This window comes from Amblyraja radiata, chromosome 5 (genome assembly GCF_010909765.2).
Source record: "Amblyraja radiata isolate CabotCenter1 chromosome 5, sAmbRad1.1.pri, whole genome shotgun sequence".
Lineage (NCBI taxonomy): Eukaryota > Metazoa > Chordata > Chondrichthyes > Rajiformes > Rajidae > Amblyraja > Amblyraja radiata.
Genome location: NC_045960.1, coordinates 78,003,643 through 78,021,722, shown reverse-complemented (window position 1 = coordinate 78,021,722; position 18,080 = coordinate 78,003,643). Strand labels below are relative to the sequence as shown.

At 41.8% G+C, this 18,080-nt stretch overlaps 1 protein-coding gene across 1 annotated transcript in view; it reads right to left on the bottom strand.

Moving 5' to 3' along the window:
- nbas (NBAS subunit of NRZ tethering complex) overlaps nt 1-18,080 on the bottom strand; it is a 267,026-nt gene that overhangs the window by 54,528 nt on the left and 194,418 nt on the right. The window contains exons 44-45 of the mRNA XM_033021570.1: nt 16,610-16,944; nt 728-946 (exon numbers count right to left, since the gene is read on the bottom strand). Coding sequence (XP_032877461.1) covers nt 728-946; nt 16,610-16,944 — 554 coding nt within the window. The remainder of the gene's footprint in view (nt 1-727; nt 947-16,609; nt 16,945-18,080) is intronic.

Sequence of the window (18,080 nt, the reverse complement as noted above, 5' to 3'; positions counted from 1 at the left end):
TAAGGGATATGGGAAGGCAGGAACGAGGTACTGATTGTGGATGATCAGCCATGATCACATTGAAGGGCCGAATGGCCTACTCCTGCACCAATTGTCTATTGAGATACACCACACAGATCTCTGGATTTAATCAATCACCACTATTTGCACAGATGAGAGTGACTAATTGCATATGTGTGCACAGTCTGCATGCAAAAATATTGTTCTGATCATAAAGCAAAATGACAGCTGTTGAAAGAAAAGAGGAATGCGATGCCAAATCAATTATTGGATAAGTATAAACTGTTCAGTAATTTTTATTACAGTAATACACATCAAAGCATCAACTGTGCAATCCACTGATTAAAAAAACCCCACTTAATTTGGCTTCGTTATGAAAGGAAAATGTTGAATATAATCAGATTCATTACGGCAAGTACATTAAGAGATCAGGATAAGAAAATAAATTGTATCTAATGGAAATTTGTTTGATGTGGAAGTGAAGTGAAAGGAAATGGCAGAGAGCACCTCACCAACCTCAGTTTATGGCTACAATGAAAATAAAGTGACTGCCAAGTCTTGGTGTTCAAAAAGAAATGAAAGTCTTTTGCCTTTCAGGTCTAACCAACCTCTATTTCAAGCAGAATAGAACAATGATTAAAGATTCTGCTTTGTAGATGTCAGAAAATCACATTTTATGGAAGGTGAACATTGTGCAGTTGGCTGAAAAGGACAAGATTAGCTATACCTGGTTGCTGGCCTTCAGGGAGTGTACAAAGCTGTGGTTGAGCGTTTCGAGATGAGCCAGTGATTGCTGCAGATGAGTCAAAGCCTCTTCATTGCTGCCTTGGGAATTAAATGTAGGTGGGATGCTGCTTTCCAAAGCCTCCTTCTGCTGTTTCTCACTGATCTGCTTGATTGCTTTCAACGCTCTTTTAGTAATCTCCAACCTAGCTTCAACATTCAGCTAAAAATATAAATCAGACAAACTTAGTATTAAAGGAGCATTGAGCATCAAAAATACAAGATGTGCAAGGGGATTTCTTCCATATAAAAGATGCTGATGGGAAAATGGTGCTTAACTTTTGCAGTGTTCAGAAAAGGTGTGCATTAATGTTGCTATCGTACCTGCCTCAATTACTCCCCTCTGGCAGCTTGTTCCATATATCCACCTCCCTCGGTGTGAAAAAGTTTCCCCTCAGTAAATCGTTCCCCTCTCACCATAAACCTATGTCCTCTGGCTCTTGATTCTCCCTCCTACCCTTGGTAAAAGACTGTGCGTTCACCCTATCTATTTCCCTTCCCCATTGTGTGCTATTGTGCACAAAACAGACATGCATGAAGCACAGAACACATAGGGTCAAGTCAGTTATCTTGCTCTGTCCCACTGCCACTTCTCCATGAAACTGATTCATGTACAAACAGTTAGCTCTCAGTGAGGCCTGCTCATGTCAAAATATATAGCCGAACACCTGAGCTACCTAATGGGATTATCAATTACTTGGAGTTGCTAAACACTCTAATTCTCCTTCCCATTCCCAAACAGACCTTTCTGTCTGAGGTCTCCTCGCTTGTCAGAGTGAGGTTAAACACAATCTAGAGGAACATCATCTCATATTTCGCAGTGGTATGAATAATGATTTCTTTAACTTCAGGTAATTTCAGGGATTTCTCTTTATCCCTCCCTCACCCAAGTTGCACCAGCTTCTCGTTTTCACCCAACAAACTATAAACAATGGCCTGTTTCCTTTTCATCGTTACTTTTTTGCATGTGTGTCATTCATTGTTCTTTATCTCTCTACATCATCGTCCGTATCTCTCATTTCCCTTATCGCTAACCAGTCTGAAGAGGGTTCTCGACCCAAAACGTCACCCATTCCTTCTCTCCAGAGATTCTGCCTGTCCCACTGAGTTACTCCAGCTTTTTGTGTCTATCTTCAGTGTAATTTCTAACCAGCAGTTGGAACAAAGTGTTAAGAGATTTTAACAGATGCTGGTCATCTGTCGAAAATTTCCTTTGTAGCCTCCTCCAATAAAATAAGGCATAGGAGGGAGGCAGGAGCTACGGTCTTTCTTGGAGAGGTCAGGAACACCTAAATAATCTTCTGAAGCAGCTATGCATTCGTAAGTTAAAGATTCCAAGGCAAATGATCCTTGAGATTTATCATATGTGTCTTTTTACAATACTGCACACAAGTGTGACAAATGGGGTCAAATTTCAAATTCCTTCAAAAATGTTGACAAGCACTTTATTGGGTTCATGATTAACATAGTATCAACAACAAATATAAGAAAGTATAGCATATTGATGGCAAGTTTCTGAAAATGGCATCAGAATACACAAATACATTTTGGTGGTGGTCTCCACCAGTGACCTGGTTGGCACAGTAAGTACACATATATCTTATTCCTTTCTATGTTGTTGAATACCACATGGAACAATAAAATCGCAAACATCGTTTCCACTTCATTTACCTGATCATGTAATAGAATACTGCATCCATCTGAGTGGATACCGCAACGCGCATTACATATTATACACACAAACTTACGTTGCGGTGGACACTTAAAAAAAGCGTTCGTTTTGATGTCCCAGCGAAAACCAAGCATTTTTACCGAAGCGATTTAAATGGTACATTACCTTATGGATCTGAGCGACATAGATGGCCGATGATTCGTCAGATCGTTTGATTTGGGCTGATTTTTTTGGAAGTAAAATGTCTCCGTAACGGTCGTTGCGGAGCTTCCCGAAGTTGACACGAAGGAATGAAGTTAGCGACTTGGTCCGTACAAAAGGTAAATAAGAGACAGTGTGTTGCCAAATTGAAGATTGGCTCAGTTTCTTAGTTTTGATGACCAATTAATGTCACATTTTTGGTGTCCAAAATGGTGGGAAAACGATGAATATTTGTCCATTATGAATAAAGTTTTGAACTTTCGGTCTTGAAGTTATCTAAGTTATATCTGCTATTTATTAGGTTTCACATGATGGGTAGATTTTTGTTAAGAACAGTGTATTGGTGTAAAAAAGTGAATACTAATCTTGTTTGTCAAAAACTCTCCAGTATTGTAAAAATACACATATAGAACTTCTGCTTCTCTTCTATGCTTGGAGGAAGAAGTCAATATTACCCTGAACTTCTCAGTCTCTGGATAATTCTAGATGGTGGCAACATATATGTATGCAACACAGTGCCTTCCGTAATGTTTGGGACAAAGACCCATCATTTATTTATTTGCCTCTGTACTCAAGATTTGTAATAGAAAAAAATTGTAATATTTATTTGCTTCTGTTCTGTAGATTTGTAATAGAAAAAAATCACATGTGGTTAAAGTGCACATTGTCAGATTTTATTAAAGGGTATTTTTATACATTTTGGTTTCACCATGTAGAAATTACAGCTATGTTTATACATAGTCCCCCCCATTTCAGGACACCATAATGTTTGGTACACATGGCTTCACATGTATTTGTAATTGCTCAGGGGTTTAAATGCCGCCTTAAAACAGGTATAAGAGAGCTCGGTACATAGTCTTTTCTCCAGTCTTTCCATCACCTTTGGAAGCTTTTATTGCTGTTTGTCAACATGAGGACCAAAGTTGTGCCAATGAAAGTCAAAGAAGCCATTATGAGACTGAGAAACAAGAATAAAACTGTTAGAGGCATCAGGCAAACCTTAGGCTTACCAAAATCAACTGTTTGGAACACCATTAATAAGAAAGAGAGCACTGGTGAGCTTACTAATCAGAAAGGGACTGGCAGGCCAAGGATGACCTCCACAGCTGATGACAGAAGAATTCTCCCTATAATAAAGATAAATCCTCAAACACCTGTCTGACAGATCAGAAACACTCTTCAGGGGTCAGGTGTGGATTTGTCAATGACCACTGTCCGCAGAAGACTTCATGAACAGAATGACAGAGGCTACACTGCAAGACGCAAACTACTGGTTAGCCACAAAAATAGAATGGTCAGGTTACAGTTTGCCAAGTACTTAAAAGAGCAACCACAGTTCTGGAAAAAGGTCTTGTGGACAGATGAGACAAAGACTAACTTATATCAGAGTGATGGCAAGAGCAAAGGATGGAGGAGAGAAGGAACTGTCCAAGATCCAAAGCGTACCACCAATACGGTGGTGGGGGTGTTATGGCCTGGGCATGTATGGTTGCTGAAGGTACTGGCTCACTTATCTTCATTGATGATTCAACTGCTGATGGAAGTAGCATGAATTCAGAAGTGAATAGCACACCCTATCTGCTCAAGTTCAAACAAATGCCTGAAAACTCATTGGCCAGTGGTTCATTCTACAGCAAGACAATGATCCCAAAAATACTGCTAAAGTAACAAAGGAGTTTTTCAAAGCTAACAAATGGTAAATTCTTGAGTGGCCAAGTCAATCACCCGATCTGAACCCAAATGAGCATGCCTTTTATATGCTGAAGAGAAAATTGAAGGGGACTAGCCCCCAAAACAAGCATAAGGTAAAGATGGCTACAATACAGGCCTGGCAGAGCATCACCAGATAAACCACCCAGCAACTGATGATGTCCATGAATCACAGACTTCAAGCAGTCATTGCATGCAAAGGATATGCAACAAAATATGACTACTTTCATTTACATTACATTGCTGTGTGCCAAACATTATGGTGCCCTGAAATGTGGGTACTATGTATAAACACTGCTGTAATTTCTACATGGTGAAACCAAATGTATAAAAACACCCGTTATTTAAATCTGACAATGTGCACTTTAAGCACATGTGATTTTTTAAATATCACAAATCTCAAATTGTGGAGTACAGAAGCAAATAAAAAATTTAGTTCAGTCTGAAGAAGGGTTTCGACCCGAAACGTTTCCTTTTTCCTTCGCTCCATAGATGCTGCCGCACCCGCTGAGTTTCTCCAGCAATTTTGTCTATCTCCAAATAAATAAATGATGGGTCTTTATCCCAAACATTATAGAGGGCACTGTATATTGCCTTTGGCAGCGCACAGCTGCATATGCGATTACATAAATGTTCCTTAACCGAAGGTAAGAGGAAGTAATTTGCTTCTCTTCAAGTGGAAAGCAGCAAACGTTTTGGGCTGCAAATGTGCCCAGATTACACACTACCTGAGTTCTTAGGGAGCAAGATGTGTTGAAGAGACAGTGCTCTTCATGAACTGCTTGGCTCAGCTTGTGTGCGAATACGAGCAAAAAATAATTGTTGTTGTCAATGCTATCCATCCAGCCAGCTAGACAATGTTTTAATTCTGTGTTTATCTACTGAGCCTGCCATATCAGGAGACAAATATTAATCCCTCAATCCCTAGCTCATAGCACAACTTGGGTGAAAGCAATTACAGCTACAGGCGCTGGAACATTTAATGTAAAGTGTCAAAGCATTCTGAAGATGAGATTTAGTTGGATGGACTGCTCAGGAAACACTGCATCATTTTGCAGAGACAGTTTCAGTTTAGTTGTCCTATTCTGCACCACCAAAATCTGTTAATCAAGTGAGAGTACAAGGCCAGTTGACTGCTCAAGCCTGCTCTGACACTCAGATCACAGTTAGACCAATTTTGAGCACAACACCCTTTTCCCACATTTCCTTATACTCCTCAAATCTCTCTGTAGCTCAGGCAATTTGAGTTGGGATGGAGAAACACAGTTGAAGTTTTGGAACAAGGACTCTTCCTCAGAATTGGGAAAAGGAGATGATAAATTTGTTTTAAGATCAAGCGGGAGGGTGGAGAGAACTGAGGAAATGTTTCTAATAGAGCGCAGTCCAAAGCTGTCAAGATAATTACTATTTAAAAACCTGCAGTAAAATGATACAAAAGTACAGTTAGATCCATGGGGAAAGAAAAGTGAGTGGGGATTGAGTGTACCGAAAATCATTGTCCCTACCGGCGTAACGAGAGGTCCTGTTTTTGAGCTCACATACATCAATAATACAGATGATAAATAGTCGAGATCCCAGTTCTGATCACTTTGGCATCCCACAGGTTATTATTTATTGTCAATCTGAAAATGACCCAAGTATCCTGACTCAGTTTTCTCAAGGTCGGAGGAGAAATGGGAGTCATGGTTCATTTTCATACCAACTCCATGCACTCTTATTTTGTACAGCAACCTTTTACGTGGTACTGTATCAAATATCTTCTGGTTATCGCAATGCATGAGAGCCTACTGATTCCCATTTATCCATCCTACTGGTTACTACCTTTAAGAACATGAGCAAACATGACTTCCCTTTCATAAAACCAAGTTGACTATGCTTCATTGGCTTAACTTTTACTTTAGTTACCCTCTTTTTACATAACTTCAGAGACTCTTAGCTAACAATTTGCTTACCCTGTTTTATGAGTTATTCTCTGCAAGATTTAAAACCAATTCCTAGTCCTCTGACTTAATAGCAATCTTTACAACAGTACATGCCTTTTATTTGAATTTGATTCCATTCATCATTAGCTTTTCCTAAAGGACGAACTGCAGGTGGAGAAAGGTCTTTGGCGATAACAACTAGAGCTTCTCTTTGAGGACACTGTCAGTGGGTGCATTTTAACGCTTAGATTCGGGAGTGTCCCATTATATCAGTTCAGGAAACTGGCAGACAGGCCAAGGCCAAAAAGCAGCAGGGTTGACCATGGACAAGGTAGCTTTGGCATTACAATTACCAAAATCGCAATGCTTTTTCATGCCATTACCATCTGGGCAACAATATGTTGTGTGATTACCATAGACCCAAAAATGATATAGATCAGGTTGTTAATTACTGGAGTTGCAAGAGCATGTCGGAGTCTGTGTGTAGCACAATGTATGATATCACACTCGACCTAGCACAGCTTTTCACCACCTGCAAAGCACACGTCAAAGTTGTGAGAGTTATTTGCAGCTGCAAAGAGATTAAATAGACCTTTCTTGGAGACACTTAAGTACAGCTACTGTGTTCTACATCATATAGCAGCCAATTCCAGGGCCAATCCAATAACCATTCTAACACACAGATTTTCAAAATTGATACCATGCCTGGGTTATGGGTACTTTTCCAACCTGACAGCAATAACTCCTGTCGGCTTTTTGCCGATCACAGTGGGAATTCTGGAGCTGTAATGCTTGGAATGACAGGTCGGTGATGCCTGGGCATCACAACAGATGCAAGGTGGATTCCAGACCACACATCATCCTCACTTGGATATTTACTGTTCCTTGCTCGTGTGCTCACTCATTTTGTTGCTTCCCTTTAGTAGAGGCAATGCCAGAGTTCCCTCAGTGAGTCAGGCTGGTAGCTCCTCATTGGCCTTAATTGGAAATAGGGATCAACGTTGCCCTTTGTGACATGCATCACCCACATGTCCTAACTAATAAAAAGCACCCCACATGATCATACAATCAATCCTTTGTTAAATTATCACCTTTATGTCGTAATCTGTACAATTCATGGGATGCAATCAAGCAAATTATCACACCAAACACTTCCCATGCATTTAATCAAGTAAAAAAAATGACACGTATACTTCATAAGCATGCTCTGCTATTTCTATGGGTTAGAAGGAACTCAGATGCTGGTTTACATCGAAAATAGACACAAAAAGATGGAGTAACTCGGTGGATTGGGCAGCATCTCAGGAGAAAAGGAATAGGTGATGTTTCGGATCGAGACCCTTCTTCAGTCACTATTTCTGTGTTTCCCCTAGCGAATGGTTGTTCACAAAAAGCGATGGAGGATTTTGATTGCTGTTAAGGTCAACCACAGGCAGCTCTGCACCAAATGCCCATGCTTCAGATTCATGTAATCTCAACTCAAGGGACAGCAGTCTGCACTGGCTGGCTGACAGGCGACTGCGGGGGCTCTCTTGGAATGCTGGAGGTACAGATGTTGTCATCTGTGAGACGACAGCTGTTTTGTATTATCCAGAGCCACTACACCTCTCACAGGAACAGGCCTGAGCCAGCTAAGCATCTGCTGCAGGACAATTTGCTGGAGGACACAACACTCTCAGAGCCGAGCCAAGAGCAGAATCTGGTGCCATGGCAGCAGCGGTCTGAGCTTGGATGGCAGCAAGTAGAACACATACCGACATCAGAGGTTCACTGAATCAGTCATCAACTGGAGGGATTATGCACGCCATCAGCCTGAAAGAATACATAGAACAGCACAGGAAAAGACAATGTCCATGCCGAACTTGATGCCAAGTATAACCAATTTGTGCCCCAAAGAGCCACTACCCTCCCCACCCTCCCCTGTGGTGGACATCATCCGGTTAACACGTAACCAAAGCTTTTCACTGCACCCCGGTACACTTGACAATAAACTAAACTCAAACTCATCTAGATTTCTAAAGGTCAGACCATGGAAGTGCTACGACATTCACAGAGCCCTCACCAGCACTGGAGGCCAGAGATACATTGGCAGCAGTCTGTGGTGGGATCAGATTGCTGCTGTTGTGCCTCTGGATTCCAGTGCTGGCGAGGGCTCTATGAGAGCCATGACACTCCCACTAACTCCAAATTTTCACTTCATCACTCCTGCCTCGAGTGGCTAATGACTTTACCGCTTTGTAAATTGTGACCTCTGCCACCAGACACTGCGCCATATCTGGGTTGGTAAATGTTGACTGCGAGTAGTCATCATTTTTAGATGGGAACGATAGGGGTACAGGTTCCACAAATAACTAAATGTCCCCAAATACTTCACAGGAGCTTTCCATCTCTATGTGTAACAGTAAGCAAATATAACCTGCCCATAGATAGCCACCAAATTATCCAAAGCTGAGTTGGTGAATGTCATTACCTTCTGGGATACTGTAACACAATCTACCCTCCCTCATTAGCTTGAATGAAGTTCGCATCTCATTCCATTCAATTTCTACCCTACAATATCTACATTGTGCAAAGATTTGTGTCAAGTATTTTTTTGCTGCTTTTCATTCTACCTTCATAACCAAATAACTTTCCAAGATAGAGAGGGAAATGCTTTTCATGCTGGAAATGAAGTTTCCTTGAACAAAAACAATTATCTTCCTCAGTCTCTTCATAGGTATGCTGCACTTGTCCAAAGTGAGAAGACAGCCGCATATAACGTTTTCAGTTCAAGTCTCCCTAATGGACCAGCTACTTCAAGCACAAATTTCTTCTGGTACCAGGCTGCTTAGTTGTTTCAGCTGATGCAGCAAACAGAAAAATCAGACCAGGAGGATCCTGGCCCCAAAAATATGTTGCCAGGATTTCTATCTGCACAAGTGGAGGTAAAATTGGATCAATTTATTAAATACAACCACTCAAGAAATCCAGTTTGATAAGCACTGGAATATTGAAATGTGTTGCAAAGTTTCTTAGTGGCCACACGCTTTATAATAAGACAAATGTTTTATTTACTGAGAGAGCCGGAGAGTGAGAGAAAGGGGATCATTACAGTGGGATGGAGGATAGAGAGAGGAAATCAGGTACTGTTTAACAATGAAGGCAAGTTGGAGGCAGACCATGGAAGTGCTACGGCAGTCTCTCGCTGAGTGAAACTCTGGGAATGAACTGGGGGACGGGGTGTAATGAATGAACGACAGCTATAGCTTGAGAAACATTATTCATTTACAAGAGAGTGATAGGTGGAAAAACTTGTCTTAACCAATAACTAATCTACTATGTGCAGCTGATGAGTCAATAATGGGCCTGCCCACTTAGACTATTTATAGGCGACTGCCGGCAACTGTCATAGTCGTAGCAGGTCGCCGACAAACGGGGACTGGACCCCCCTTCGACATTAAATTTGAAATAGAATAATTACTTTAACAACAAAAAAAAAACAGCCAGCACCGGCGACAACCTACATCACCTGGCGACAATCTACGTTAACCTGGCGACAACTACAACAGCACCTACGTCAGGAGAAGTCATGCTATGCTCATTGGTGTCAAACCCACTGTTGCCGAAAATCCAGCGGCGACCAGAAAGACGTTACGACGTTTTGGGGAACTGAGGAGACTACTCACGACCATGCAGGCAACACCCCGGCATCCATGTGGCGACAGCCTAGTCGTCTGTAATCGCCTAAAAAATCGGCTAAGTGGGACAGGCCTGACGGAAAGCTGGTTAGCAACTCTCTCAAAGGGAGACATCTCCACCACTACTACAGGTCTGAAAAGTACTGCATTTGTGGAATTCTCTGCCACAGTAGAGGCCAATTCACTGGATGAATTTAAAAGAGTTAGGTAGAGCTCTAGGGGCTAGCGGACTCAAGGGATATGGGGAGAGGACAGGCATAGGTTACTGATTGTGGATGATCAGTCATGATCACAATGAATGGCGGTGCAGGCTCGAAGGGCCAAATAGCCTCCTCCTGCACCTATTTTCTAAGGTATGTGTTAGCTCTTTGCTGAGCTAAAGAATCAAAAAGTCATACAACATGAAATCAGGCCCTCCATTCCACCAAGTCTGTGCTGAGCCTACACAAAACCCCACTTTATGCTCTCCACAGTTCCACCAACTCTTTCCAGACTGTAACCCTCACTACACAAGGTGAAATTTAGAACAGTCAATATACCAACCTATACTTATTTGGGACATGGAAGGAAACTGGAGCACTTGGAGGAAATCCATGTGAAACAGGCAGCAAAGGTAAACTCCACATACACTGCACTGGTGAGGCTTGAACTTGGGATCAACTTGCTGCACCACTGGGCCATCACTGATTAGTTATATGTTTGTGGGATTAATTTTGTAGTAATGCCTTTTGGGAATGCTTAATCAACGGAATTGGCAGCAGGCACAGAAATTAATCTTTGCTACATTCCAAACAAAATCAATGATGTCAATTTCTAAGTAAATATTGAACAGATTAATATAATCTACATATTTGGAGCCACAATTGATAACTTTGATAAAACAACACTCTATACCTTATTAAACATGATTTGATTGTACTTGAATCATATTATAATGATATTACATTACTGGTTTTACTACAGCAGAGTTTCATTCTATGCATTAAGTAATGATGTGGGTCATAAAACACTTATAAAATATGTAAAGCTGCAGTAATTATGTTTTTAAGAAGTAAAAATACAATGTTTTTTTGAGGGGGTTTGCCTTTAATTGCATTTATGATGGACACACAACGGTCTGTGCTTAGCTACGAGTCTAGAACAAAAGTCAATTTGCTGGAGATAGACACTACTGAATTCCATTAGATGTACGATGTGGTTGACAAGTTTGGAAGAGAGATGTGATTTACACATCCTTTTTGGAGGAGAAAGAAAATTAAATCAAAGCGTATCATGATCAGCCATCTTGGAAAGTGGCAAGGGTTGGGTTGGAAGAGGGAAAAGAAAAAGGAAAATGAAGATTGGGATCAGCGGTTCAACTGATCATTTGGATGGAAATTCAGAAACCAGAATCTTCAGTGCTGCGTGGAGGGGATGTGCTGGTTGGAGATCAGTGGGGATTGCACTCAGCATGTATTGCAAAGCATTGTTTGGGTAATTACGTTATCTTGTATGCCCCCGATGTGGAAATCAGGAAGTGATTTTCAGGTACCCAGGAAATGTTCAATATAATATTCAGAGTGAGACAAAACCGCTTGTAAATGATCACAACCATCACTCAATCTGGGGAAAAGCCCATTGATTTTCAGTTGCATAGCAATGATAGAAAAACCATATGCAATTGAATTCCCAGTCACATTAAAATGCACTGACATAACATAAAACAGATGTCCTTCTTATTAACTGATAATTTTTAATTTTGTGATATTCACATGCTCATTTAATTATTTTTTGTTGATAGACATCTTAAAACAAGTTTTTATTCTCAAAAAAAGATAATATCTTCTATAATATTTTGGCAATGCACATAACTACCTTGTGTCAATTGCTATTTGGAGCAAAGAAAAAGATTCTAAGTGAATTTGTATAATTACTCAGCCCCTGCCTCCATTACCCAACCTCAGCAGCCCGAAATTCCAAAAGAGCTTCAGGTTCTTAAATTTGTTTTGTGTTGAGGGATTTGTTGCATAAATTTTTAAAATTATAGAAAAAACTTGAACCACCGAGTTAATAAAAAATATGAATAAAAACTGCAAATAGAGGAAATCTGAAATATAACCCAAAAATCTGAAACTCAACAGGTTATGCAACATCTGTGGAAAAAGAAAAAAGTCAACCTTTTTTCGATTCTGGACACTTGGTCAGAAATAAGAAACAAACAAGTTTCTCAAGAAACAGGAAAAAGATTCTTTGCATAGGTGTCAGTCGCATTTGAAAGAGAATGGAATAGGGTCAGTCAGCATGGCTTTATCCGTGGTCATGCCTAACTAACTTGATTTTTTTTGGTGCAGATGATGAAGATGGTTGGCGAGGGTAGAGCAGTGGATGTTTTCTACATGAATTTTAATAAGGCATCTGATAAAATCCCACATGCTAGCCTGATTAAGATGCATGGGATCCACGGTAACTTGGTAGTTTTGATTCAGAATTGGCTTATCTACAGAATGCAGAGGGTAAGAGTGGAAGGATGTTATTCTGGCTGGACAACTGCGACCTGTGCTGTCCTGTAGGGATCCGTGCTAGAGCTTCTATGGTATGTAATAAATGATTTGGAAGTTAATGTAGATGGTGAGCAAGTTTGCAGCTGACACAAAAACGGATGGAATTGTGGATAATGAGCAAGACTGTCAAAGGAGAAATATAAAGTTTTCCAAGCAAGTGTGAGACATTGCCCTTTGAGGGGGTCGAATGCAAAGAGAAAGTGATGGCATAACCCTTAACAGCATTGATGTATAGAGGGATCTTGGGGTCCAAGTCCACAACTCCCTAAAAGTGGCAACACAATTATCGAGAATGGTATAGAAGGCATGTGGTGTGCTTGCCTTCATTGGTTGAGGGATTGAGAAAAATAGTCAGGAAGTCAAACTGCATTTGTATGGAACTTTGGTTAGGCCACTCTAGGTATATTGTGTGCAACATTCAATTGCAGGAAGAATATGAAGGCTTTGGAGATGGTGTAGAAGAGGCTTTGATGTATTTTCATCTGAGGTTGTGGGAAGTCCTGATGGATGTATATAAAATTATGAAAAGCATAAACAAGGTGTACAGTCAGAACCATTTCCCCCAGGATGGAAATGTCAGACTACAGGGCTTAACTTTAAGATGAGAGGGGCAAAACTCAAAAAAAGGTTTATTTTTACACTGGCTACCTAGAATGCTGGCTACCGAGAATGAATGCTCTGCCAGTGATTGTGGTACAGGTGCACAACCTTTTATCCGAAGATCCAAATAACGAAAACCTCCGAATAGCGGCCATTTTTTCGGTCCTTGAAGAAAGGTCCTTGAAAACGTTCACCGAGGGCGGCCCGCAGAGGTGACAGCGGAACCTCCGGTTGGTCCTCGAAGAAAGGGGAACTAAATCCCCATTCATAAAAGAGAAGGTGAGGGTATATTGCGCGGGAGGGTTAATAATTGACAATATGCTGCTGCCTGCCCGCTGAGTTAAAAAGTTCCCATGGTAGACTCACGATACACAGTGTTTCGTGAGTCTTGCGTGGGAACTTTTTAACTCAGCGGGCAGGCAGCAGCAGCAGATTGTCGCTCGCTTCAGTTTCACCCCACCTACACCCCTCTGCTTCCCGGCCATGTGTGTGACCCCTTCCCTCCCCTCTCCAGCTCCCCGCCCATTGCACCGGCGCGGGGGCTTTGCACTGTCTTCACGTCGGCGATTGCAGCAGAACCAACGGGACACCGACCCCCAGGCCCACTGCAAGCACGGAGATCCCAGAGACCCACAGCCAGCAGCAGCCCAGCCCCGTTCCAACTCCAGAGGAAAACTGCAAACTGGCCGGAGACGTCAGGACCACCAGAAGCCGTTCCCCGAGCTGCGCCCCCTCATCGGGACACCGACCCCCAGGCCCACTGCAAGCACGGAGATCCCAGAGACCCACAGCCAACAGCAGCCCAGCCCAGCCCCGCTCCAACTACAGAGGAACCTGGGTTGCGGATGACGGGGCGCAGCTCGGGGCGTCGTAGAAGCCCATCGGGGAGCGGGTTCCTGTTAGTCTTGACGTCTCCGGCCACCTGCCATCCTCCGGGAACTGTACCGCCCTTGCAGGAGAGTGGGGTTGTTTGCAGTTGCAGAGGGAGGGGGCAAGGGTGGTACAGTTCCCAGTCTCAGCTCCAGTCCAGGGGGGTGGCCGGAGACGTCAGGACCAACGGGACACCGACCCCCAGGCCCACTGCAAGCACGGAGATCCCAGAGACCCACGGCCAGCAGCAACTCCAGCCCCGCTCCAACTCCAGAGGAACACGTAGGGGCAGAAGCTGATGGTGTGCAAGGTACGTCTTGTTCTTGGGGTGGCGGATGAGGGGGCGCAGCTCGGGCTGTGGGCAAACTGCCACTTGTCGCCGTAGCGGCCCATTGGGGAGCGGATTCCTCTGGAGTTGGAGGGGGAGGGGGGTATTGTGCTGTTTGATCGCCCCCCTGCTATCCCAGGGACAGGGAGACACAGCGGCTCTTTAGACTGGTGGGCAATCACTTCCAAAGTTCTGCCCACACAGTCAGTACACCTCTCCTACACTGCATTTCATACAAACATTTATTCTGCAAGAAAAAACTACATTGAAGACTCAAACACGCGACAGAGTTTATTGCCGGGATCAAGGCGCAAACTCGCGACCTTGCGGATATGAGCCGAGCACTCTACCACTGAGCCAGCCATTAAAATCTACGCTAAAAAATTTCCATTCCGAAGACCGACAAATTCTGAATTACGAAAAGTGTCTGGTCCCAAGGCTTTCGGATAAAAGGTTGTGCACCTGTAGAAGATAAGATAGTGGCATTTCAGAGGCTCTTAGATAGGTTCATGAATATACAGGGAATGGAGGGACATGGATCAGGGGAGATTAAACTGGCATCATGTTCAGCACAGACATTGTGGGCTGTTCTGGTGAAGTACTGTTCTATGTTCCAGTATAGATAGCAGAGAAGGTTGAGAAGTTTGATGGAGAGAACAATGTAGCCCCAGAGGAGCAATTAAACTGAGATTAAGCCTCGGTGCAATGTGAGGTAAATATTGTGTAGCCCGTAGGATGTTGTGCAATGTGGCCATATTCTAATGGGACATGCCAACTGTTTTAGAGTGGAGGCGAGGTGGTCAATTATACACTTTTGTAAATGAAATATTTGATGTGATTAGATGCCACAGCTTCAGATTAATCGCATCGCTGATATGTTGAATATTGAAGTGTACAAAAACATGACAGAAATAGATAAGGTGAATCGTCACAGTCTTTTTCCCCAAAGCAGACAGAGGGGGCAAAGGTTTAAGGTGAATCAGAAAAGATTAAAAGAGAGTATATGCCTGAAGACCTGTTCGCGTAGAGCATGGTGTGTATTTAGAACAAATTGTCAGAGCAAGTTGTAGAGGAGGGTCAATGGCAACATTTAGACAGGTACCTGGATAGGAAAGGTGAATTATGGAGAAAACACAGGTAAATGGGACTAGCTCATACATAAAACGGAGTCGGCATATACAAGTTGGGTCGGTGGGCCTGTTTCCCGTGCCAATAAACAATAGACAATAGGTGCAGGAGTAGGCCATTCAGCCCTTCGAGCCAGCACCGCCATTCAATGTGATCATGGCTCATCATCCCCAATCAGTACCCCTTTTCTGCCTTCTCCCCATATTCCCCGAGTCCACAATCTTTAAGAGCCCTATCTAGCTCTCTCTTGAAAGTATCCAGAGAACCGGCCTGAATTGAGGCAGAGAATTCCAGAGACTCACAACTCTCTGTGTGAAAAAGTGTTTCCTCATCTCTGTTCTAAATGGCTTACCCCTTATTCTTAAACTGTGCCCCCTGGTTCTGGACTCCCTCAACATCAGGAACATGTTTCTTGCCTCTAGCGTGTCCAAACCCTTAATAATCTTAGGTACACAAAAAAGCTGGAGAAACTCAGCGGGTGCAGCAGCATCTATGGAGCGAAGGAAATAGGCAACGTTTCGGGCCGAAACTCTTCTTCAGACTGAGTTTCTCCAGCTTTTTTGTGTACCTTCGATTTTCCAGCATCTACAGTTCCTTCTTGAACACCCTAATAATCTTATATGTTTCAATAAGATATCCTCTCATCCTTCTAAACTCCAGAGTATACAAGCTCTGTACGACTCAATGTCACTGTTTCAACTTCCTGCCAAAAAACTTATTTTATCATTTTGGACTGAGGGTGTCAAATTCCCTCAGAAGAATTAGTTCAAGATTGTCCGTGTTTTAAAACAACATAATATTTGATATTTCTGTTTTTACCTTGTGCTCTAATATTTATTTGCTCACCATAAAATGCTTAAATATTTAAAACATTTTCAAAAAATCTGAAAAAGGAAATGTGCTAACTAAAAACTAAGTAGTGGATGTCAAATAAAGAATAACGATAACTCTTAACATGGTTGCAGGTTGACTCAAAGAAGCCGCAAAGTTGCAACATCATAGCAAATTTGTTTCTGGCAAAATGTGATTGCTATTCTACCATGCATTGTTCAGAATGGTAAAGAAGCTCTATTGATTTAGCCATGGTTTGAATGGCATACTGTGCCAATACTGTCAAATATAATATTAGTTCCAAGAATTTTTTTCTCATCTACCCAAAAACAATGTATTTCTCATACCTTGTTAACAGCATTAGCAGAGAAGGTAATATCATCTATAAATCCAACAATATTGGTGGGGGTCAGCCTGTTGAAGTATTTTGCACATGTGTCATATGCATGCAGCCATTCAGTTGATGTTTCTGGTGGTGTTTTAATAAGCTGGAAATCTCCAATCCAAAAGAGTTTGCGAAGCCATGTTGCATAGATGAGATTTGGAGAAAGCATTGTGGCATCTTTCCCAGGAATTTTGGATGCGAGTTTGGAAACTGATAAGACATTGTGGCTCGTAAGAACTGGTTCTAATGATTCCAGTGGATCAATGTTCCCATCTGTCAGCTTCTTATAACTAAGGTCTAACAAAGAACACAGAAAACAAAGTCATTACACAAAGGAACTAAAAAAATCTAGAATATTAAATGAACCTAACAACAAAAATTAGACTTATTTGAAAGTAACATATTTTTAGTAATCTGCGAACATGCATGTTAACCCAAATTGCAATCCATTTTGTCTTTTTGGTTATAATGCAAGAATTGCAGGTGTTGGTTTATACTAAAGACAGACATAAACTGCTGAAATAACTCAGCAGGGGAGACAGCATCTTCGGAGAAAACGGACTGGTGATGTTTCAGTTCGGGACACTTCTTCAGATTTCCAATTGTTGGGATTGTTGCAAAGTGAGCAGAGGACTGTACGTTCAGAGGGGCCGAGATTAAAGTGAGTAAGGCGAGTTGAGAAGTCAAGTAGTGAAGTTGTAATTTAGGTTCCCTTACAATGCAAATGGAGGGATGTAGAGCACAGATTTCAGCATCTCTATTAAGTCAGTCTTCCAGAGCTGGACCCAGTCTTTCTTGATGACTAAAACCTCACATTGTTATTCTTCCACTTTCCAATGGCTATTTGGCTTTTAATGTGAAAAGAAGACCAGAGTTGTGTGATGTGCAATGTTCTATTAAATGTCATCGAATTTTTTTCCTGTAACATTGTTTCCTTTCACTGGATTTCTTGATCTTTACTGTTTAACAATTTCCAAATGGTTACCTTTCGTCCCCTGTCTTCATCTGTTGTTTAGACTTCCTTTACAAGAACCTTTCTCTTTATCTCAATTTAGCTATATCACAAATGTTGCACGTCCATTCTTGCAATTGACATACTCCACTATTATCCACACTTGTTCAATTTGACATGATATACAAGTTATAAAATTCTACTTCCAAATCCCAACTCCAAATCTATATTACTAAAAGTCTGATCTTGACCACTTCCTGGTGTTCTGTTTATTGATTTTAGAAAAAACACTGCCTCTTACGGCTGTGAGTTTTGGCCATTTACTCAGTCCCCCTCTGCTGCGCAGAACAAAAGGATTTCAAAGGTTCATTTATTGTCACATACACCAATTGGTGTAGTGAAATTCAAGTTGCCATTGCAGCACATTAAAAATAATACAAACATAACAATAGAAAAGAAATGTAAACATAAAAACATCCCC